Here is a 24,058-nt window from a genome sequence, read left to right as displayed (position 1 = left end):
AACTCTTCTGTGGATTATAGCAACATTTTAAAACAATTGATCAAATTTACAATAATATACAGTGTTTATATAGCAGGCTCCAATTTGTGTTCTATTGCTAGATTTTGTGCTTCCTTGGTGTATAATAAATAGCCAAAGTGCCAATGAAAAGTGTGGTTGCTGTACTTGAGAACAGAATAACACAAACTTTTTTCAAACAATGACGCACATCTCTTTGAACACTAAAAGGTTTATGTCTTATGTACATTGTTATGGCTAAAAGTAAGACACTATAAAAAATGAGATCTATTTTTTTGTGACATGAAATGAAACATTAGATTTGCAGATAAAATGCAGTCATATGTTTTACCACAAAGAATGATCACATTTTGACCACTGTTGATGATGAACATTCAGTTTTCTTTTACATTGATGTTTGTTTTTCCTTTTCTTGCAGCTCTCCTTCGCAGCAACAACACCAGTTCTAGCTGATAAGAAAAAATACCCTTACTTCTTCCGGACAGTTCCGTCAGATAATGCAGTTAATCCAGCAATTGTGAAGTTCCTCAAACATTTCAAATGGCAGAGAGTGGGAACATTAACCCAGGATATACAACGGTTCTCTGAGGTGAGGTTGAAGTTTTTGCTTTACAGTATATCGATCTTTTCATGGATTTATTTTTTAGTGAAAAAGAGAAGAAATAATGTTGAGTGACAGCCCTTCCAGTGCACAGGAAAGTAGATACAGTAGATTTGTGGTTGCAGCATTTCGGGTTCCTGACACAACAATCCTCGCTGCAATTTCACATCATCAATAGCACAAAGTAGCATCTGCCACCAAAAGTACAGTAGGCAATACAAGCATTACTAAGGATGATAGCAGATGTAAAGTAGTTAAAGTAGCCTCAATTAGGATCTGTCTCTGTGCTGTTACCTGTTTCAGCATCTGCTCTCAGAGCTCCACAGTATTTTGTAATGTCTTAGCTTCCTCTCCATTCCTGTTTTCCATTACAGCTAAAATATATAGTGGCGAGAGTTTGTGAACCCCTAAGGATTTTCACATACAGTATTTCACATCTAAAATGTTATTACAGATGCAGCCAGTAGTATCCGAACACTTGCCTTGGAAAATCTGGGGCAATCTCCCTGTAATGCTGCAACATTTTTGTAGACAGATCAATGGCCCATCGGATTAACACAGTGTTAATCCGATGGGCCATTAATCTGTCTGCAGAAATGTCACAGAAATGTTGCAGCATTACTGGGAGATTGCCCCAGATTTTCCAAGGCAAGTGTTCGGATACTCGTGGCTGCATCTGTAGATCTTAATCTAAGCCCTAATAATAGATAGAGATAACCTGATCAAAACAATCACACAAAAAGAGGATACGTTTTCAGCATTTATTTATCCACAAATGATTCAACATTCAATATCCATGTGTGAAAAAGTACAGTATGTGAGCCTTTAGATTCAGTACCTGGTGGCACCCCCTTGAGAGCAATGACTTCAACTAAGCATTTCCTATAACTGCTGGTCAGCCTCTCACATCGGTTTTGAGGCATTTTGGCACATTCCTCCATACAGAACTGCTTAAACTCAGTTACATTTGAGGGCTTTCTTGCATGGACAGCTCGCTTCAGGTCCTGCCACAGCATTTCAATGGGGTTTAGGTCCAGAGTTTTAGTAGGCCATTCTAAAACGTGGAATTTCTTCTTCTGGAGACATTCTCTTGAAGATCTGCTTGTATGTTTAGGATTATTCGCTTGCTGCATGACCCACTTTTACTTCAGCTCCAGCTCAAAGACAGATTATGATACATGGTGTGTAGAAAGTGGGTGCTCCAAAGATGGTGACATTTTCACGCAATAACATCCATAATTCAAATGTAGGACTCCTACAACAGACTGTAATACAGAGTGGGTATATAGTGATGTGTGATCTGTGAGTGACCAGTCATAATGCAAAATCACTTCTCCTGAAGGAAACAATCAATAATGCTGGATTTCACCTTGATGTAACCTCATTGGAGGAAATTTAATAGGTACTGGTACTCATCCATAAATAATAATCACATTTAGGAATAACTTGGAAAGATCTTACCCACTCCTTAAGTCTTGAAGAGTCCGTAATGGCGTGCCAAGCTGCTAGTGCAGAAGTCCAATAGTAGAAAAAGAGGAAAGCAGCGCACTGCCAGGGAGTCAGGTGGTATAAAAATAATATTATATTTATTCAGCACAAATACAAAACATCACCCAAGGAGGTGGAAAAAATCCTCCTATGCGTTTCAGACATGAGTGTCCATTATCAAGGAGTACTCCTAGATAAAGGACACTCGTGTCTGAAACGCGTAGGAGGATTTTTTCCACCTCCTTGGGTGATGTTTTGTATTTGTGCTGAATAAATATAATATTATTTTTTTACTACCTGACTCCCTGGCAGTGCGCTGCTTTCCTCTTTTTCTACTATTAGATTATGATTCATGGTTGTGTTAATGATGACAAGCCGTCCAGGTCCTGAGCCTTGAACCATCACACTCCCACCACCATGCTTGGTAGTTGGAATGAGTTTCATCTTTTCGAACGCAGTGTTAGGTTTTCGCCAAACATAACGTTTCTCTTTGAGGCCCAACATGTTTGCCTCTGACTTGTCTGTTCAGAGAACATTTTTCCAGAAGTCTTGTGGATCATCTACGTGCTGTTTAGCAAACTTCAGATGGGCAGCCATGTTCTTTGTAGAGAAGTGTTTTCCTCCTGGCTATCCTTCCATGAACACCATTCTTGATCAGTCTTGTTCTGATAATTGAGTCATGAACACTCACATTAGCCAAGGTGAGAGTAGCCTGCAGATCCTTGGATGTTACTCTGGGGTTCTTTGTGACTTCCTGGATGATTTGCTGTTTTTTTCTTGGAGAGATTTTTGTAGGACGACCGCTCCTGGGTAGAGTCACTGTGGTCTTGAATGTTCTCCATTTGTAGACTGTCTTAAAGTGGATTGGTGGAGCCTCAAATCCTTATAAATTGTTTAATAACCCTTTCAAGACTGAGGAGCATAAATAACTGCTTTTCTGAGGTCCTCACAGATTTCTTTTGATTGTGGCATGACGTGTTTCACACACCTATATGGTAAAGATCAAATGTTTCTGAACCTTATATAGGGTGGGGCCTCCCAAACTCACCCTTGAAGAGCTACTTATTTAAATGCCTGATTGTAATTATCCCCTTTAATTTAGCTGATAAAACCAGGGTTTCACTTAGTTTTGCACATAACCTGACTCATAAGTACTCATTGTTTGTCTAATACATACATAATTTAGTTTCAAAAGACATGGAATTGGTTAATATAAACCCTATTGGATATTTAAGAAAATACTAGATTTAACTCAAGAAGGTTATCATGGAAACCTATGGAATTTCCGTAATTATTATTGGTGCGCACACACCAGCCCCCTTACATGCATGTGTACCTACTCAATGGACTGAAAGCTATAGGAAATATATTTTCCCTGAAACACCACACTCACACCCCAAAAACAGTCCCAGCCAATCAGGTCACTGTTTATGTGATATCAGCAATATTTCTTGCAGTGTCAACAGACGGACAAACTCCTGTAGATGTTGCTGTTGACCAATAAATTGACCTTCATTATTCATCTGTTCCATTAACTAATATATTCAGATCAGTATGGGTAACTCTTGCATAATCACTGGACCTTGAATTTATCTAAACGTGCTGATCTTTTAAAGGCACATAGTAACTGCGGGGCCTCTCCTGCTTATCTTGTAAAATCCTGTATATAGCATGACCTTTCCTTTTCTTGTTATAGAATCAGCAGAAATTCAGGGATACCAAAAATAGCAATAAATATTTAATTATTTTCCCATTGTAATAAAGAGATAGATATATAATATATTTTATATATATATATATATACACACACATTGACGCTTAGAGAATCCTGATTTTAGATAGCGATAACACTCAGATGAGCACCGGGCACCATATAAGGAAATGATGGATGAAATCAATTAAATAAACAATATAACTTTGCTTTGCTGAAGTATCAAGCAGCAATTTAAGTAATTATGTTTTGCCTGCAAAATTGAAATACTCTACAGCACAAGCAGCTTGCCACATGGGCGAATACTGTTCAATTTTGATTTAAGAGTAAACTTTTCAAGTACTCTCAAGTGTGTTTTCTATAATATCCCCTTCATTGCCAACACCATTTCATATAAAATCACCACACATTATATTACTACTTTTTTTGCAGCGATTCTTAATACCCTGATGACATTACTCTTTTCTGATTACAATAAATGAAAGTTACAGTAGAAGTAATGGAGTTGTGGTTTAGGCACTAGATTAAGGGGATTTTAATTGAGCATAGCCAGGATTAAGCACTTGATCCCCCCAGAGGATCTTACTACGCTTGTCCTGGCCTTTGTGTCCTCACTCCTACTGCAATGCCTTCTACCTGAGTCTTCTGGAAAAAGAGCTGCACTGCCTGCAGCTGGTGCAGAGCTCTGCGGCCAGGTCATTAACTAACCAGACTGGTGCTTGCCACATGGTACCTGTTCTCTACACTGGGTGCCTGTAAAATGGCAAATGTACAGATGCGCCGACGAGTATTCTAAAACTTGCCTTAAACTTGCCTTGGAAAATCTGGAGCTATCATCAACAAGATCCAGGTACATGCTGGGTACATGCTGCAATATTTCAGTGACATTTCTGCAGAGATTTATGGCCCATCGGATTAACACAGCAGGGGTCCCTGGCAGTCCCATTGCCAGGGACCCCCACTGTTAATCTGATGGGCCATTAGTCTGTCTGCAGAAATGTCACTAAAATGTTGCAGCATGTACCCAGCATGTACACAGCATGTACGTGGGTCTTGTTGGTGATTGCCCCAGATTTGTTTTAGAATACTCGTCGGCACTACAGTATCTCGTGGTTTGCTTGTTGACATTCAAAGCACTACATGGCCAGAGTCTCAGCTAGCTGAAAGAGCTTCTAGTTCCCTACACACCCATTCACCCACTTCTATCTGCAGATGAAGGACTTCTAACAGTTCCCAGAATCTCCTTGACTTCCTTTGGGGCTCGAGCTTTCAGCCACATTGCTCCCACTCTCTGGACCATTCTGCTTCATACAGTCCAAGAGGCTCTCTCTCTGGAAATCTATAAAAACAGGCTCAAGACCTACCTGTTTACCCAGACATTTAATTAATGAACACAACCTGTCTGGCATTTAATAGCTACAATAATGTCCCATCCTGTATTGTATCTTTCCTTGTATTTGGTCTCTTTTATAACCTTAAATGTTTTCTTCTTTTTCCCTTTTTGTAACTGCGCAGTGCTTTGAGCCCCATTGGAAAAAAAACTGCTATATAAATAAAGTTATTTTATTTATTATTAATTCCAAAACACTAAAATTCAGGAAAATAATTGGATCTACATGCACCCTACAGCTATAAATTCTTAGTTATGCTGTTCCTTTCTTTTTCCATTTGTAGACTGCAAAACAAAACTTGAAGGTGTTTAACAAGTAGCTCAGTATGATCATGATTTCAGGCAAAAAAATGCAAAAGCATGTAAACTCAAAATAATTAAAGGAAAATAAACAATGTTGGTTTTCAGAAAAGATTTTCCTTACCACTTATAAGGCATTGAATTATTTTGACATGCAAATTGACTCATAATTGATTGATTTCAATTGTTTTGAAGCCAATCCACATTAAGTTTCTATAATAAAATATGTTAATTGTTCTAGTGCATTTACAATGTAACCCTTTAAAACATACATTAAAGGATATTTATTATTTGACTGTATGTTTGATACATATAGTTAATATTTACACATTAAAGTAATGCTATAGTAATTTTACAATGATCTAGAAGAAGTCACTAATTCAATTATTGATAGATCATTAAACTTTTACCTGATGTTATATTTAAAGTAACCAATGTGATTACCATATTTTATCAATTTAAGCTAAATAATATGGCATACACGTTTCAGTTCCCATATAAATGATGAGATATGTGATGTAACAAAAAAGAAGTTATGTGTCAATTATCATTTTAATCAGCTGTTGGTCATGGTTTACCGGCTCAGCTTATAAATCTCTTCCCACTATAGCTGTCCTTGTTTTTCCAGAGCATGTGTGTTACTGTTGAATTTGCTTACAACATGTAGGATATCATAAAACAAGCTCTTAAAAAATCACAGAACAAACCTTTATTATTTGTTCGACTTGCATTAAAGAAGAGAACCAAGGCTCTTTTATTTGATGCATGTCTTTTAACCAAATGGATATGTAAGCATAAGCAACCTTATAGAAACATTAATATCAAAGTCCAGTACCAATGCCCAGCTATTCTGAACACACTTGCAGGTATATGATAATTAATGTGATAGACATTGACTTTGCAAGTGATTTGTGCTCAAACTATGTAATCTTCATTTGTTGCCATAGACTTAGATTTTTAATACTTACAGTAAATAAAAAGCAGGAAATGTCCCATTTGTGTCAATTTTAAAATCAACATTGGCAAGATAATACAGAACTCCTTTATTATCTGGGAAGTTTGTTTGTTGTTTTGTGTAAACATTTGAACTGATCCTGGATTTAAAAGAGCAGTTCCCCCTCTGGATGGGAAGCAAGATGTCCCCAGAACTGAGCCATGTAAATTTCAGCTGCGGGCACCCACCATTTCCCGAGATACATATTGGGAAAGATACAGCAGGTACTTCCTAGTTACTGAAATTTCATGTGTCATGTGGGCTAATAGGAAGCAACGATGGATGATGGAGACCCCTTGCTTTCTATCCATGTAAAAAAAATAAGGAGGGGGCCCAAAAAAATAAATGTTTTAAGAAATAAACACGATATTGTGATTTCTAAGCATCAACTCACAGATTGGCTGTTTCTGTATTACATAGTTACATAGTAGATGAGGTTGAAAAAAGACTATGTCCATCAAGTTCAATGGAAGAGATGGAAGTAGCACCAACCAAAAGACCCCCTAACAATATACACCAGTACAAGATAGAGAGTATAGTGAGGGTGTACACAAATTGGGAATGAATAAATATTGTACTTAAGGTCCCGCAGCCAGAGTCCAAGGAGGTGATTCTAATTCCTCCAGAAAACGTTAGCAGAGAAGAAAAAAGTCCTCCAGGGCGTTGATTCAAGTCATCGTCCCTGATGTGTGGATAGGGAGATAAGGACAAAAAATCACAGACAAAAGACAGTGGTATAATGTGTGTATAAAGAGTATACCATATATGTATATACAGTTAAAAACATACACTTGCATGTGACTATTTCACACTTGGAAAAGACTCCTTCACACTGTCCACAACGATGTCTTCAATAAAGTAGAGGAGAAAGGGACATGGCATAATAAAATTTATTAACAATGGAAATTAAAAGATAAGATACACTCACAAACGGCTATAACACATTGGCATTTGTGCATTGCTTGCCAGCATCAGCTCTATCCGGTTAGGTCAGCCTTCCCATGTCTATCCCTCTACTGTGAGGTCTCTACGTGGTATCTGTCTCAGCTGTTTTAGGAACCGACTCCTGTCTGTGTGCTGCACTGGCTTCCTCAGCTTGTTTGCAGCTTAGTTGAGCCTCCCGTTGATGTCCTTCGCTTAGGACCTAGGGTTCGCATGTGCACAGACCTCCGTCAGCGCGTGGAGCTGTGCCATGCCGGGCCTCTCTGATGCTGGCGCGCACCGGACGTGTGCACCGCAACTTCCGGCGTGTGCTGACGTCACAGAGTGGCTCAGCGTGGGACAGTGCAGGAGGCATTCCAGCAGCTGGGGAGATGCCGGGCGGCAACAAAAGGCCCGACCAGCGTCGGCCAGGCCCCCCGCAAGTACTGGCAGCACAGTCAGGAAGAGAGGCAGCGGCAATCCATGACCGTGAGGAGAGAGGCAGGCCCAATTTAAGTGTGTATTTATTTATGTGTGTGTCTGTGTTTGTGTGTGTATTTGAGGAGGGTAGTATTTGTGTGTGTATTTTGGGGGATAGTATTGTGTATTTAGGGGGTAGTGGTTTGTGTGTGTGTGTGTGTGTGTGTGTGTGTGTGTGTGTGTGTATATATATGGGGAGGGCAGTAGTGTGTGTGTATTTTGTGTGCGTGTATATGGGGGTATTGTGTGTGTATTTTTAGGGGGCGATAGTGTTTGTGTATTTGGGGGGGTAGTGTGTGTGTATTTGGGGGGGTAGTGTATGTATGTATTGTTTATTTAAAAATGACAAACTGTTTTGCACCGAAAAACTTATTATTGTGAGATGCATTTTATACTCCCACATATTTTTTATTTTCCATAGTTCAGATTAAAGTAATTTGTTGTATGTTACTGTGTATACAGTAAATATCTATTTGTGTGTGCACAGTATATGTATGTGTTTGTTTGGGGTGTATTATCCATGCATGTGTTGCGGCTCTCTGAGTATTTTGGACAATTATTTTTTTATTATTAAATGGCTTAACCCATTGGACTACCCTCCCGCAATATCTAAACACCCCTGAGCAAACAACACCCCACCCCCCAGCACATACAGTACGGTAGTGGATAAAATTACTATTATTCAGATCTGGATAATACCGCATTTGTCCATTAAAAATAAAACATTACCCAGCCAGCATATAGTAAATAAAAGTTCTACTTACCCGTGTCATGATGAAAGCCATTCTGTCTTCCTCTGCGTCCTGCCCATCCTCTGTGGGCAGCAACATTACAATAAAAAAACAAACTACTGGCCACTAATCCCTTAATCACCTTAGCGGTTTATAACAGCTATAGTAATTAAGGGGTTAAGCCCCATCCCCCACTACCTACCTGGGATGCCTAACCACCCTCCCCAGGGCAACTACCTCAACCCCTCACCCCCACTACCCGTTGATTGCTACAGTAGTAAACCATGCCTATAATATGCCCATGGTTTTCCACTATGACAATGAATGGGAAGCAAAAAAAAATCAGCAACAAAATAAAACACATTACTCTAAGTGTCAATAAAAAAAATGCCAATAAACCAATTGATTGGCACAGTGGTACACCATGCCCATATAATATGGGCATGGTTTGCCACTATGGCAGTCAATGGGCAACCTAAAATAAACAGCCACCAAAAATACAATACATAACAAATAAATAAAAACAATAATTTGCCTAAAAATGCATTGTGTGTCACTGTGCGTATCTATACTCAGAAAGGTGCATAGATAAACACATTGACAGTCAATGGGCAAGCAAAAAAAAATTCCACAATTAAATAGAATACAATCCATGTGTTTCTTACCTTTGATGTCTTCACCCATATAATAGGTTTTAGATCTGGTTTAACATATAAAAATACTCCACCTCCTCTTCTATTTCTTCGATCCTTCCGAAAAAGAAATAACCCTCTAATTTAACTGCCCAGTCATGAGTTTAATTCCACCATGTTTTAGTAATTCCTATGATATCATACTGCTCCCATCTACCTATTAATTCAAGCTCACCCATTTTATTTGTCAGGCTTCTTGCATTAGAAAGCATGCATTTAAGTTTTTTTGTTTCAGTCTGTACTATTATCTTATCTGCTCCTGCCTTTCTATGCCAATTGGGTTTAGTCTTTAGAAATATTCTAGTATTATCTGTATTTAATATGGGTTTCTCCCTGCTTGCCAAACTCGCATTTGCCCAATTCTACCTCCATGACCTCTAGCTTTTACCCCATTCCCATCTATTTAGTTCGTTATCTGTTCCTGGCCCTCCCCCCTGCATCCTAGTTTAAAATCTCCTCCAACCTTTTTAACATTCTCCTCCCTAGCACTGAAGATCCCTCTTCATTGAGGTGCAATCCGTCCCTACCATAAAAATTGCACCTTTCTAAAAAAACAAACTTTCCTTCCTACACCACTTTCTTAGTCATGCATTAACCTCCCTAATCTCTGACTGTCTCCTTAGGGTAGCGCATGGTACTGGTAGTATTTTAAAAAATACTACAGTAGAGGCAACTCTTATTCGAACAAAAACCAGTGGCAATTCCCCAAAAAACCCAGGAAACACCCAGGTACATTCTGAATACATGCCTTAAACTTTCCTTAAACTAGCCCCAGCATTTCTGCATTGATTAATGGCCTATCAGATTAACAGCGGGGGTCCCTGGCAGTCCCATTCAAACTGAATTGGAATGCCAGGGATCCCTTCTGTGTTAATCCTATGGGTCGTTAGTCAATGCAGAAATGCCTTAAACGTGCCTCAAACTAGCCCAGCACATACCCAGAATGTAACCCGGCTAGTTTACGGCAAATGTTAGAATAAACGTTGCCTCTACTGTACCTTGGAGGTCCTTGCCTTAAGCTTTTGGCCTAGATCCATGAAATCATTCTTTAGAACCCTCCATCTTTCTCTAACTTTGTCATTGGAGCCAATGTGTACCAAGACCGCTGGGTCAGTCCCAAACCTTCTCAACAATCTGTTTACCCAATCAGCAATGTGCCGAACCCAAGCACCCGGTATGCAACAAACTGTTTGGTTCATGCCGTCATGGCAACAGATTGCCCTATCTACCTTCCTAATAATGGAGTCCCCTACCACCACAATCTTTCTTGGTCTCTGAGTATCCTGAGTACCCTCTGTGCTGGAGGAACTATTCCCCTGGCTGCTAGAGGAATCAGTCTCCCAGAGCCTTGCTTTGGCTGCCCTGACACTCCCAATATCTTCACTCAATATGTGTAACGCTCGTGCTGCCCGCAAACTGACAAGACCCCGGTACTGAGGTGGGATGGAAGGACACCACGCACCCACAGCAGCGGAGGCGTTCCCAGAGTGTGGTATTTGAGTGAAGCTGGATCTAGGTCAAAGAAGAGGGTTAGTCGGGTACTTGTGCAAACCAATGGTTAAAGAGTGGCCCTTAAATCTCATTTCCAGTGACTTAATAGGGGCACATCAGTGATAGTATAAAATATATGTAGCCATGTATAAAAAATGGTATACAGCTCCTTCTCATGCTGGCAGTAAACCTGGTAAGTATGCAGGGTTGCCAGCAACAATCATGGAGGTTTGCCCACATACCCTGCTGAGGTGTCATATGTACACAAGGGGAGTGGTAGCTGTTAGTGACACAAGAGGTGGGGCTGTTTTCTGAGTCTATATAAGACACAGCACTGCCTAAAGTTAGTGGGTTGAGTTATGACTGAGTGAACAGTCTGGGTTTCAAGTTCAAGGCTGTCAGACACTTCTCCCTGCAGCTGCAGAGATCCTGATGGGGTGGACGCGCTGCATAGTATGTGAGTAAGACTCAGATCACACTACCTCAGATGCCTGTCATGCTGATATCCCCATATCAACCAAGCGGGAGACTCAGGAGTCCTGTAAGCCAGCAGGTGCACCACACGACATACAGACATGTAATGGGGTCAGTAGACCACAGGGGCCAATGTGAGATTGGGTGGGCTAAGAAAACCGTTACATTTTTGGAGGCGCTGCTGAGATACCTATCAATGGGACAGGCTTTTGCTAGGCACACTAGGAAACAGCTATACAAAACACTAGATGGCGCTCTAACACTATATCAACCTTTACACAGTGCAAGTGAACATATAGTGACAAATAAATCAAAATAACGTGCCGTGCAAAAAGGTGGTAAATAAAACACTCAAACCCTTGGAGGACTGTTTCAAGGTCCAAACAGAAGCATAAAAGGAAAAACCAGGGGAGCGAAATTACCTAGAAAAAAATATATAAAACTACCATAGTGCAGTTATGTTAAAACAAAACACAGTAGTAAAAAGCTCTCAAATTAGCAAATAAGACACACTAGACAATTGCAGAGAGCTGCGAGAAGCCCTATCTCGCCTGTTTTTTGCCAAATATGCCTACAGCAATTCAGTAAATGGCGAAAAACTGGCGAGATGTGGAAAATCCGGCAGTTTTTGTTTCTGGAAATTAAAACTCGCCGCGCGGGTGGCGAGAAGCAATATCTCGCCAGTTTTAAAACCCGCCGTATTCTAGTAGCTCCGATCAGCGTCTCGGCGCTGATCGGGGCTATAAAATGGAGAGATTTTCTCCAAATCGCTCCGTCAACAAAAGTTGGCAAAAAACTGGAGCTGAGTGGCGATAGGGCACATAGGAAAAAAATCTGGCCCTTTTCCTGCCTCGGATTGATGCAGTGGGGCTACAGAGCTGATACCCAGGAATATCAGCACCGAAGCCCCCCCCCCCATGCATCCGAAGCAGGAATAATGCATTAACAGCCCAATTCATTGCCTTAGCGGCCAACCGCTAAGGCAATGAAGGGGTTAACCATCCATTACCATGCTTCCTGTGTGTAGCGGCAGTGGAATAAGGGGGTAGTAGGAATTTGGGGTGGTGTTTATGGTTTCCGGGGGTGTTGCAGGTCAACTTAACCCCTTCATTACCATAGTGGTTAATACAGCAACGGTCAAGGGGTTAAGCCCGCAAGCGACCCACCCGCAACCCATAAACAACCACTGTGGGGGCGATCACACACTGCACCCATCCCTGCTAACCACAATATATATATATATATATATATATATATATATATATATATATATATATATATATATATATATATATATATATATATATATATATATATATATATATATATATATATATATATGTTATAGTAATGTTGTTTTTTGTTTTTTTCTCAGAAGTCGGATTTATTTTTTTAATGTTCTATTCATGCCCATGTATGTATATATATATATCCCTCTTGAGCAATATACATACATGTTTATTAAAGGGTTGTATTTCAAATGTTTATTGCAATTTTTCATGTCTTCTACAAGTCTTTTCCCTGGTTGCTTACTATTTTGTGTGTGCAGTGTAATGTTGAATTACTTCTTTCATTTCAGATGATTATGATTGCATGGGTATATGTTGGGACCCTGCCTTAATTGTTTAATGTGGCTTATTTGGTGCATTTAGATTGTTTATGATCGTGTTACTTAGGAATAAAGTTGTTTTTTCACGGGTTTTGTGTTTGTCTACCAATCTTGAATAGGGATTGTTGTTTAGATTTGCTTGTAATGTATTTCGGATGGCATTAATTGTGTGTTGTTAATGTATTATTGTCGGCTAGCTTTGTTTATATTGAATGTTTACTTTCAAGCGTTTATTTGTTTTGGAGTATTGTTTGCAATTATGTACATGATATAAATATTATTTGCTTCATGAAAAAAGAACAAGAAAGAAACAGGCGCACACCTAGTGCATTACCACAATAAAAATGTATTGGATGAACATAAAATCTAACAAATGGCCACTCACAAGGATACAGCAAATATAAGCATGTATGAGATAGGCTCTCATGTGACTTGCAGCTCAATCACCAGCGTCCGTCCGCAATCAGTGGCGTCGTCACGTGGATCAGCTTCGTGAACCGGAACCGGAAGAGGGGTCTTTCACCTTCAGTGCTCCATCACATTGGTCCCTCTGGGAAACAGACACCTCAGATGTACAAATGCATAAGGTTGCAAGCCGGGAGAGCAGCACACGGGAGCCAAAAGTTCTCAGTCAACCTGCATCAGTGTTTGTGGGCAAATGGCGGCCGGACTCTAGCCACGCCCTACGCGTTTCGTCATCAAATGACGACTTCTTTAGGGAATGAATTAATGAATTATTTGCTTCATGTACACATTGTTCAATTGTAAGTTTTATACCAATTTACTCTGTACTGCTTTGGATAGGTGCTTGATTTATTCTCTTAGGAGATGTGTTTTTATTTTAATTTGGCAGTGATGTTGTCAATTGCAGATCGGATGTTTTAAATAGCTACATGCATATCCTTTCCCATTTCTTTGTAGGTTGCTTAATCATACTTATATTTTACATACATTTGTAAAGATATATGTAAAATTATATATATATATATATATATATGTAAATATATATATATATATATATATATATATATATATATATACATATATCTACATATCTATATATATCTAAATATACAGTATATATATATATATCTATATATATATATATATATATATCTATATATATATATCTATATATATATATCTATATATATATATATATATATAGATATATATATATAGATATATATAGATATGTAGATATATGTATGTATATATATATATATATATATATATATATATATATATATATATATATATATATATTTACATATATATATATATAATTTTACATATATCTTTACAAATGTATGTAAAATATAAGTATGATTAAGCAACCTACAAAGAAATGGGAAAGGATATGCATGTAGCTATTTAAAACATCCGATCTGCAATTGACAACATCACTGCCAAATTAAAAACAAAGCCAAATGAAAATAAAAACACATCTCCTAAGAGAATAAATCAAGCACCTATCCAAAGCAGTACAGAGTAAATTGGTATAAAACTTACAATTGAACAATGTGTACATGAAGCAAATAATATTTATATCATGTACATAATTGCAAACAATACTCCAAAACAAATAAACGCTTGAAAGTAAACATTCAATATAAACAAAGCTAGCCGACAATAATACATTAACAACACACAATTAATGCCATCCGAAATACATTACAAGCAAATCTAAACAACAATCCCTATTCAAGATTGTTAGACAAACACAAAACCCGTGAAAAAACAACTTTATTCCTAAGTAACACGATCATAAACAATCTAAATGCACCAAATAAGCCACATTAAACAATTAAGGCAGGGTCCCAACATATACCCATGCAATCATAATCATCTGAAATGAAAGAAGTAATTCAACATGTTGACGTCATGTTAAAGGGAAATGAAGCACAGCCATTCTGATTGGCTGGCTTCATTTCCTTTAAATGACGTCATCATTTGTGTTAGCCATATCCAAAATCACATGTTTTTCACGGACCAATCAGGACCATGAGAACCATTTGATGCAAAATGTGACGTCATAGGCCTATAAAAGCCTATGTCGTCTCATTTTCCAGCTTGATGCCGTGGGGATAGGACCTCCCCTCAGAAGAAGATGGACCTGCATCATAGAAGAAGAAGCCAGAAGACCCCGAAGACCCCGCAGACGGTGAAGAAGACCCCGAAAAGAAGACCACAGACGGTATGGATTATAAAGGCAAGAAACAAGACACCACATTGGATTACAAAGGTTTATTATTTTATGGGTTGCTGGTTCCTGTCTTTGGATGTGTTGCAGACATAGTGGATTTCCCTCAAGTCGGTCATTGGTCATCTAATGGTAAGTAAAGTCAAGACATGTATGTTATTTAATTAGTAATGTTGTTTTTTGTTTTTTTCTCAGAAGTCGGATTTATTTTTTTAATGTTCTATTCATGCCCATGTATGTATATATATATATCCCTCTTGAGCTATATACATACATGTTTATTAAAGGGTTGTATTTCAAATGTTTATTGCATTTTTTCATGTCTTCTACAAGTCTTTTCCCTGTTTCCTTACTATTTTGTGTGTGCAGTGTAATGTTGAATTACTTCTTTCATTTTAGATGATTATGATTGCATGGGTATATGTTGGGACCCTGCCTTGATTGTTTATTGTGGCTTATTTGGTGCATTTAGATTGTTTATGATCGTGTTGCTTAGGAATAAAGTTGTTTTTTCACTGGTTTTGTGTTTGTTTACCAAACTTGAACAGGGATTGTTGTTTAGATTTCCTTGTAATGTAATTCGGATGGCATTAACTGTGTGTTGTTAATTTATTATTGTCGACTTGCTTTGTTTATATAGAATGTTTACTTTCAAGCGTGTTTTTGTTTTGGAGCATTGTTTGCAATTGTGTATGTAGCGGTCATGTAAAATGCCTACAGTCATCTCTCCTGCTGGCAGTAAGGCCTGGTAAGTGTGGGCATGCCAGCAGTAATCATGGAGGTTTTCCCTCACACCCTGGTGGGGTGCCCTGTGTATGGCTGGAACTGGTCACATGCTCTGACTCCATGGTTAGTGATGTCAGAGGTGTGTCAGCTTCAGAAGCTTACATAAGGCACAGCACTGTGTTGCAAAGTGAGTTGCTGGAAAGTTCTACCTGAGTTGCTGTCTAGTTCAAGTCCAGTTGAGGAAGAGTTCTGTCAGTTATGATATAGTAACTCCATGGGAGGCTGTGTCCAGGGACCTGGCACAGGACAGTGATTCCTGCGGGAATAGTGAATCCCTGATCTAGGTGATATACCTATCTAAAGGGAGCACTGTTACGAGATGAGCGGCTGAAGATACTCCTTGTGGAGGGCAGCTGCCCTGCCGTGTCAATAAAGATGAGTTCAGCCAGAAACCCTCTCGTGTATCTATCTGGAATGAGTGTACAGAGAGGAGCACCACGGAGGAGTTCCTCGCCAGGATCATCCCCTTGCGGACGCAGGGACCCTGGTGAGGTGGAGTTTCTGCACTGGAACTAGGTGAGGCTCAGCACACTACCTCAGCTGACTGTTTGACGGGTCCTCCCCACACACCATCATGCGGGAGACTCAGGAGTCCTGTAGCCAACAGGTGCACCATCAGGCATATCTACACTGTAATGGGGACCGGTTAGACCACAGGGGCCAATGTGAGATTGGGTGGGTCAGGCCGGGCCAGAAATACCGTTACATTTGGAGGCGCTGCTGAGATCAGATCTGTCATCAGGACAGGCTCTAGCTAGGCACACTGGGAAACAGGGAGAGTGTCTGCTGCCACTTTGTGCTGCGTAGGGACGGACCTAGGGGTGGTCAGGGGGCTGATGGAGTATGTCAGTTCGCAGGGACGACCTAGGGGCCTGAAAGGAGTGAGGGGTCTGGAGCCGGGTTATAGCTGACCGAGTCACCTTGAGGCAGTGCTAGTTGGTAGGATGCCTGAAGGGATAGCCTGTTAACATGGTCAGGAGTCCTGGAGAGGGTCTGCGCTAGGCTGACCAAGACAGGTAGACACCCCAAGTACTGCATGGCAGAGCCAGAGTACCTAGCCCATTCCAGACACTCACCGTAGGGAGCACAGACTGGGAGGAAGGTGATACAGCAGACACTGGAGAGAGTGAGCCTAGCCTGAGGTAGTGCAACACTGGGTCACACCTAGATAAGGTACACATGTGGTGGTGCATCTGAAGCTAATCTTTATTGTACCGGTGTGGTGGCTGCCCCGCAGAACGGAGCCCCATGTACGATAGTTGGTGCGAGAAAATGGCGACCGCAAGAATGGAGGATCCGCGCGGTGCGGATAGTCCAAAATGGCGGACGGAGGCTAATGGAGAGAGCGCACATGGTGTGTGTGCGTGTAAAAAGAACATGGGACAATTGATGAAGCGGTACTTCAGTCTTTATCAGGAAGACGGAGAGGATCTACCTGGGTTCCTCCTGCGGATTGGAGCCGTCTTACAGGAGATGCGAAAGGGGGATTGTATTAAGGCCACTGAGGTGGAGGTGTACTTTTGTGATCGAATTCTGAGAGGAGCGTCACCTGACCATCCTGTCGTGGCTAGGATGCTGTGCTCCTGGATACGGGGTGATCCCCTGTCCTTAGGGAGGCTAGTGGATGAGATAGAGGAATATGAAGTTGCAGCTGCTGTGAATATGGATTGCAGAGCGATCCAAAATGGCGGTTCCCGCTACCCGGGGAGACCGCGTGGGCCAGTTGCAGAAAATGCTGCAAATGCAAAACTTGCAGAAAGTTGTCCGGGATTGGCGCCAAAAGAAAAATTCCACCCTGCGGGGAGGTATGGCGCGAAACCTGAAGCCGCGCCCCCCAGGACTATGAACAGTTCAGCCCCTGTGCCGGGGCATCCAATTAACTTGTGGGACCCTCCCCAAATATTCACCAGGGGGAGTGGTCTCTATCTCTGCCAGCCAAGACCCGAGTTGTCTGAGGGAGGAGCTGGGTGTGAGCTTCCTGTCCAACAGTTGCGAGCTGGTGAACAGGAGAGACCATTGTGCAAAGTGTCTCCCGTAACCAGCACAACAAAGAGTGAGGCGGACATTGGGGTATATCCCTATTTATTGCCAGGAGGCTCCCTGGTAGTAAAGGCGGGGGCGGACACAGCCATGCTGACGGCTGAAGCCCCGCGTGCGGCCTGCACCGAACCAGTTGATCCTGGAGAATGGGGATCGCTCCTAATGATCAGAACGGAGCCTGAAGAGAGAGGGGTCTACAACCGCGGTGAGAACCCGGAACCTCACCGTCGGTCCCCTGCGGGAGTGCCACTCCCCGAGTCGGAGTTCGGCTCCTCGAAAGAGGAACAAGCGACCCTAACGACGGTGGTGATGCGCCTACCGGCGGACCACTACAGCGGTGCTGGAAAAGAACCGGCACTTACTTGTGTCGCGGCGGAGCGGAGTCTCGTGTCGCCGGTGCAGAATCAACCCGAGAGGCGGAGTCCCACGGCCGTGGTGACTTGCAGCGCGGAAGGAGGAGAGGATTCCATCCCGAGCCGACGGAGCGGTGAGATGCATCCTTACCCTTCCCAGGCGCCGGTGTTGGCAACGGCGGAGGAAGGCCTAGCCCAGGCCCGAGCGGAGCGGAGAGCAGACCCATCACTTCCGGCGGCGGATGTCGTTGTGGAGGAAGAGATCCCGCTTGGGGATCCATCGCAAGATGGCGGAGTATCCGGTTCCGGTGATGACGTCACTTCCGGCGGAGGTAGCGGAACGACCAGAGAGAGAACCACAACACCTCGGCGATCGGGCAGTGCTTCCCGATCACCTGTGTCAACAAAGAGCTGGCAGGCTGCGAGGAGAGCTGAGACGGGTGAGGCCCAACCAGCGGCACGTCCGCACAATGATACGGGACTATCCGAAGGCAGAGAGCGGGTCGGAACCCCGCGGATGCCCATTACCTGTCCCTACGCCCAAACCCATGCCCTAGATAAAGCCCCTGTCCCAGTCACCTTTTCCCGTGGGTCCACGTCCAGTTTGGGAATGTTGGGAGGGTCCCAGGGAACCGGTGAGGAACGGACTGGGGAGAGACTGAACAGCTATGCCTCTGATGGTGCGTCGAGGGGTGGAGGGCAGTTGGGAAAAGTATCCGAGTCCCGATGGGTATCTAGTGTGGCCGTAGTTAAGTCTCAAGTTAGCCCCAAACAAGAGAGGTGGTCTAGGCCTCTTTCATCAAGGACCTCTGGGGTAGCTTCTTGGGGGGATACAGAGGAGGGGGACTCACTAGAGTGGGGGTCTGAGGAACGTAAGGAGACCCAATGGTGGGCGGTGGGGGAATTTACACCGGCCCAGAAGAAGAGGAAGATGCAGGAACGATGGTTTCAGATATGTCAGCATAATATAGAGCCTATGGGGCCTGGGATATTATCTGACCCCGTGGACACAGACGAGCCCCTGTCATGGGTGTTGCCAGGGAGGGCAGGGAACGCAGAGCTGACTAGGAACAGTCGGGCCGAGAGGGCTATTATAGCTAAGTACAAAGCGCCCCACAGGTTGGAGTACCTGTATGTCCCTGAACCCCTCATGGAAGGAGAAATTGAGTTTAAAATGGGTCCCACTGGTGAGGATAGGGGATATGGCACTGATGAGGAGGAAGGATCAGGGGAAGAAGATTGGGATCCTGGCGGGTTATATGAGAAGTGTCACCCAGAGGGTTACAACATTGCTGCTTTAAGCCCAGTGGACCATGCTGTGCGCAAGCCACCGTAAGAGGGTATGGTAGTACCACTAATGGATACTCCATAAGGGAGTAACCCTGGTTGTTATACATCTATGTTAGGATGTATCTGTAATGTTTATGATGGAGATATGTACTGTATTCATTTGTACTGCATTATGAGAAAATGTGTGTGATGTTAATTATGTTTTGTGTTGCAGTGCTTCCTGGAAAGAGGTATGCAAATTTAGGTCCCAGCGAGGACGATGGGATTCACCAGGGGGAGAATGTAGCGGTCATGTAAAATGCCTACAGTCATTTCTCCTGCTGGCAGTAAGGCCTGGTAAGTGTGGGCATGCCAGCAGTAATCATGGAGGTTTTCCCTCACACCCTGGTGGGGTGCCCTGTGTATGGCTGGAACTGGTCACATGCTCTGACTCCATGGTTAGTGATGTCAGAGGTGTGTCAGCTTCAGAAGCTTACATAAGGCACAGCACTGTGTTGCAAAGTGAGTTGCTGGAAAGTTCTACCTGAGTTGCTGTCTAGTTCAAGTCCAGTTGAGGAAGAGTTCTGTCAGTTATGATATAGTAACTCCATGGGAGGCTGTGTCCAGGGACCTGGCACAGGACAGTGATTCCTGCGGGAATAGTGAATCCCTGATCTAGGTGATATACCTATCTAAAGGGAGCACTGTTACGAGATGAGCGGCTGAAGATACTCCTTGTGGAGGGCAGCTGCCCTGCCGTGTCAATAAAGATGAGTTCAGCCAGAAACCCTCTCGTGTATCTATCTGGAATGAGTGTACAGAGAGGAGCACCACGGAGGAGTTCCTCGCCAGGATCATCCCCTTGCGGACGCAGGGACCCTGGTGAGGTGGAGGCGCTGCACTGGAACTAGGTGAGGCTCAGCACACTACCTCAGCTGACTGTTTGACGGGTCCTCCCCACACACCATCATGCGGGAGACTCAGGAGTCCTGTAGCCAACAGGTGCACCATCAGGCATATCTACACTGTAATGGGGACCGGTTAGACCACAGGGGCCAATGTGAGATTGGGTGGGTCAGGCCGGGCCAGAAATACCGTTACATGTACATGATATAAATATTATTTGCTTCATGTACACATTGTTCAATTGTAAGTTTTATACCAATTTACTCTGTACTGCTTTGGATAGGTGCTTGCTTTATTCTCTTATGAGATGTGTTTCTATTTTCATTTGGCTTTGTTTTTAATTTGGCAGTGATGTTGTCAATTGCAGATCGGATGTTTTAAATAGCTACATGCATATCCTTTCCCATTTCTTTGTAGGTTGCTTCATCAAACTTATATTTTACATACATTTATAAAGATATATGTCAAATTACATATATATATATGTATATATGAGAATGATGAAGCAACTCTACAAATGAATGGGTGTAGGGTGGCTTAACCCATTAATTACTTTACCGCTTATTAACCGTTATTGGTATTAAGAGGTTAAGTAACACTGCAATATATTTGCTATATGTTGTGGGTGGGTTATGTATAGTTTATTTAAAATTGTTATGTTTCTTGTGGCTGTGTGTATTGTTGTGAATGTGGGTATTGGGGGTAGGGGGTATTGTCCCCAAGGGACGGAGGGTAGGCCTCCCGGTGGGTTGGGGGTGATGGTGATTATGCCTCACAGGGGTGGGTAGTGGGGTGGGGTGTATTAATGTAAAGTATGTATGTGTTTAGTAATAATTTTTTTGGGCCACAGACTTGATACTGCAGGCAACACCCGAGGGCCACCGCCAGGCTATAGTACCATTCCTGTGCCTAAAAAAATTACTATGGTTTATGTAGAAAAGTGGGGTTTAGGTGTTGTTGGGGGCACAGAGCCTGATTGTGTTGTGTATAGCAATGTTTATTGGGGGCCAGTGTCCCCAATAAACATGCTACTGTGACTTAACCCCTTCATTGCCTTAACGGATAGCCGCTAAGGCAGCGTTTCCCAAACTTTTTTTTCCGTGGCCCGGTTATTTTTATTCTTCTCCTTCGTGACCCACTAAAAATTTTATCGCCTATACTGGCCTTTTTGTTGTTTTTTTAACCATTTATCCATTGTCAAATTAAACATAATCAAATAGAAAAGAAAAAGCATCGAAACGCACCGAGGTTGAAGAAATATATATTGACAAATACAATAAAAATGCAAGCAGTAAATTACATATAGAGAATATGAAGTCCAGTAAATGGAAAGATCACAGCTCCGTTTGCGTAACCAGTTGTACATGGGTCTAGACTTGGTTCTTATGATAGTGAGTGTCCGTCCCGCGCACTGGGACACACTGACACCACAACGCGACTGTGTGACTTCAGGGTGTTGCATGTTCTCATGATACCCGGATCCTACAGTCTCCCACGTCACCGCACCTCAGAATGTTTCCCAATGAAACTGACTGAATGTACTACTACGGAGCTTGGACTGGCAACCAGATCGCAAGTTGCGTGTATCTCCCGCCGCCGCGCAGCCTCGCCATTGGTTGGGCTACTTTGCCGCGAAAAACGAGACTCCGAAACGACGCGGTGAGGCGCGGACGGAGCGTGTCGTTCGTCTCGATTAATTGAATTATTTATTCAATAGTCCCGATTCAACATTATTTACTCGTATTTTAGAGTTTTGTGAAAAAACAAAAACCCAAAAACGAAACACCTAGGTTTTCGAGAGTTTTTTTAGTTGACCCGGCATTTTGCTTTCGTGGCCCGGTGCCGGGTCGCGACCCACCATCTGGGAAACGCTGCGCTAAGGTAATGAAGCAGCATTACTGTATTTTTATTATTACTGTACATGTGCAGAGGGTCTCCGGACATGAACCGTGTTGGTTTTATGTCCGGGGACCCCCTGCTTCCTGAAATACAGGCACCTTTATGAGGTGCCGGTATCTCCTATGAATGGAAATGACCGTGTCACGTGATCGGGGTATCTCAATGCATAGGAGATACCGGCACCACATAACGGGCCTGTATCTCGGGAAGCAGGGGGTCCCCGGACAAAAAACCAACGCTGTTCATCTCCGGTGACCCCCTGCACATCTACAATATGAATACAATTGTAATGTAAACATTTTTCTTTTCCAGCCGAGATTTGTGCAGAGGCGGATCTCGCTCTCTGCTGACAGATCTCGCCAGCGGAGCCATTCTCGCCAGGGCTCGCCATCTCTCTGCCGGATTCCTCTCACAGATATGCGCACCTTCCTGCATACTGCGAGGGGAATCCGCCAAAAACATGGAGAGTTTTAAGTCTGGCGAATGGCCATTCTCGCAGCTCTCTGCATAGGCCCCAATGTCAGCAAATGTTCAACATAAAATATCCAGATAGCAAAAGTTGCAAAAACAGGAGCAAAAATAGGAGGTAGTGTGAATATCAAGAGAAACACAGAGCCCAGATAAAATACCAAAGCGATTTATCCAACACTGGTAAAAATGAAGGCTTGCAGGATTCCAAATTGGTCACAGCATGGGTATAGGGGTACAGATGGTAGCCGAGTCGCGTTCTCGGGATCCCGTGGTATTTGGTATTTGGTATTTTATCTGGGCTCTGTGTCTCTCTTGATATTCACACTACCTCCTATTTTTGCTCCTGTTTTTGCAACTTTTGCTATCTGGATATTTTATGTTGAACATTTGCTGACATTGTCTAGTGTGTCTCATTTGCTAATTTGAGAGATTTTTACTACTGTGTTTTGTTTTAACATAACTGCACTATGGTAGGTTTATATATTTTTTTCTAGGTAATTTCGCTCCCCTGGTTTTTCCTTTTACACTAGGAAACAGGGAGAGTGTATGCTGCCAGTCAGTGCTGTGGATGTGGGACAGAGCCTAGGGGTAGTCAGGAGTGTGATGGAATTTGTCAGCTCGCAAAGTACAACCTAGGATCCTGAGAGGAGTTAAGTGGGTCTGGCGACAGGGCTATAGCTGTTCTAGTCACCTTGAGGCAGCTAGTTGGTAGGATGCCTAAAGGAATAGCCTGTTAATGAAGGTCAGGAATTCTGGAGAGGGTCTGCGCTAGGTTGGCCAACAGTAGGTAGATGCCCTAGTATTGCATGGGAGAAGCCAGAGCACTCTAGCCAGTCACCAGGACACTTACCGCAGAGCACAGACTGGAGGAAGGTGGACACTGCATACACTGAGAGAGTGAGCCTAGCCTGAGGTAGTGCAACATGAGTCAGACGTACATTAGATACACATAGGTGGTGCATCGTGGCATTCTTTATTGCATCGGAATGGCAGCTGCCCCGCAGAGAGGAGCATCATGTGCGATACTAGAAATTACAGTGTGAAGATGGTGACCGCAAGTAGAGAAACTCCGCGTGGTGCGGAGAGCCCAAGATGGCGGACCGTGGCTGATGGAGGGAGCGCACGTGGTGTGTATACCACGGAGGAGTGGGCGACTGAAGTGACTTGGCGGGCATGCTATGGAGTGGCGCCAAGGCGGTGGCCGCGCCGTTTTTGTCCTGCCTAGGATCTC

General features: G+C 42.7%; 1 protein-coding gene across 2 annotated transcripts in view; it reads left to right on the top strand.

The window, feature by feature from the left end:
* The window catches only part of GABBR2 (gamma-aminobutyric acid type B receptor subunit 2), a 1,005,342-nt gene that overhangs the window by 453,458 nt on the left and 527,826 nt on the right, over positions 1-24,058 (top strand). For both annotated transcript variants that reach the window (XM_075585987.1, XM_075585988.1), the window contains exon 3: positions 437-612. In XM_075585987.1, the coding sequence (XP_075442102.1) occupies positions 437-612 (176 nt within the window). The remainder of the gene's footprint in view (positions 1-436; positions 613-24,058) is intronic.

This window comes from Ascaphus truei, chromosome 2 (genome assembly GCF_040206685.1).
Source record: "Ascaphus truei isolate aAscTru1 chromosome 2, aAscTru1.hap1, whole genome shotgun sequence".
Classification (NCBI taxonomy): Eukaryota; Metazoa; Chordata; class Amphibia; order Anura; family Ascaphidae; genus Ascaphus; species Ascaphus truei.
This window is presented reverse-complemented; position numbering and strand designations above follow the sequence as displayed.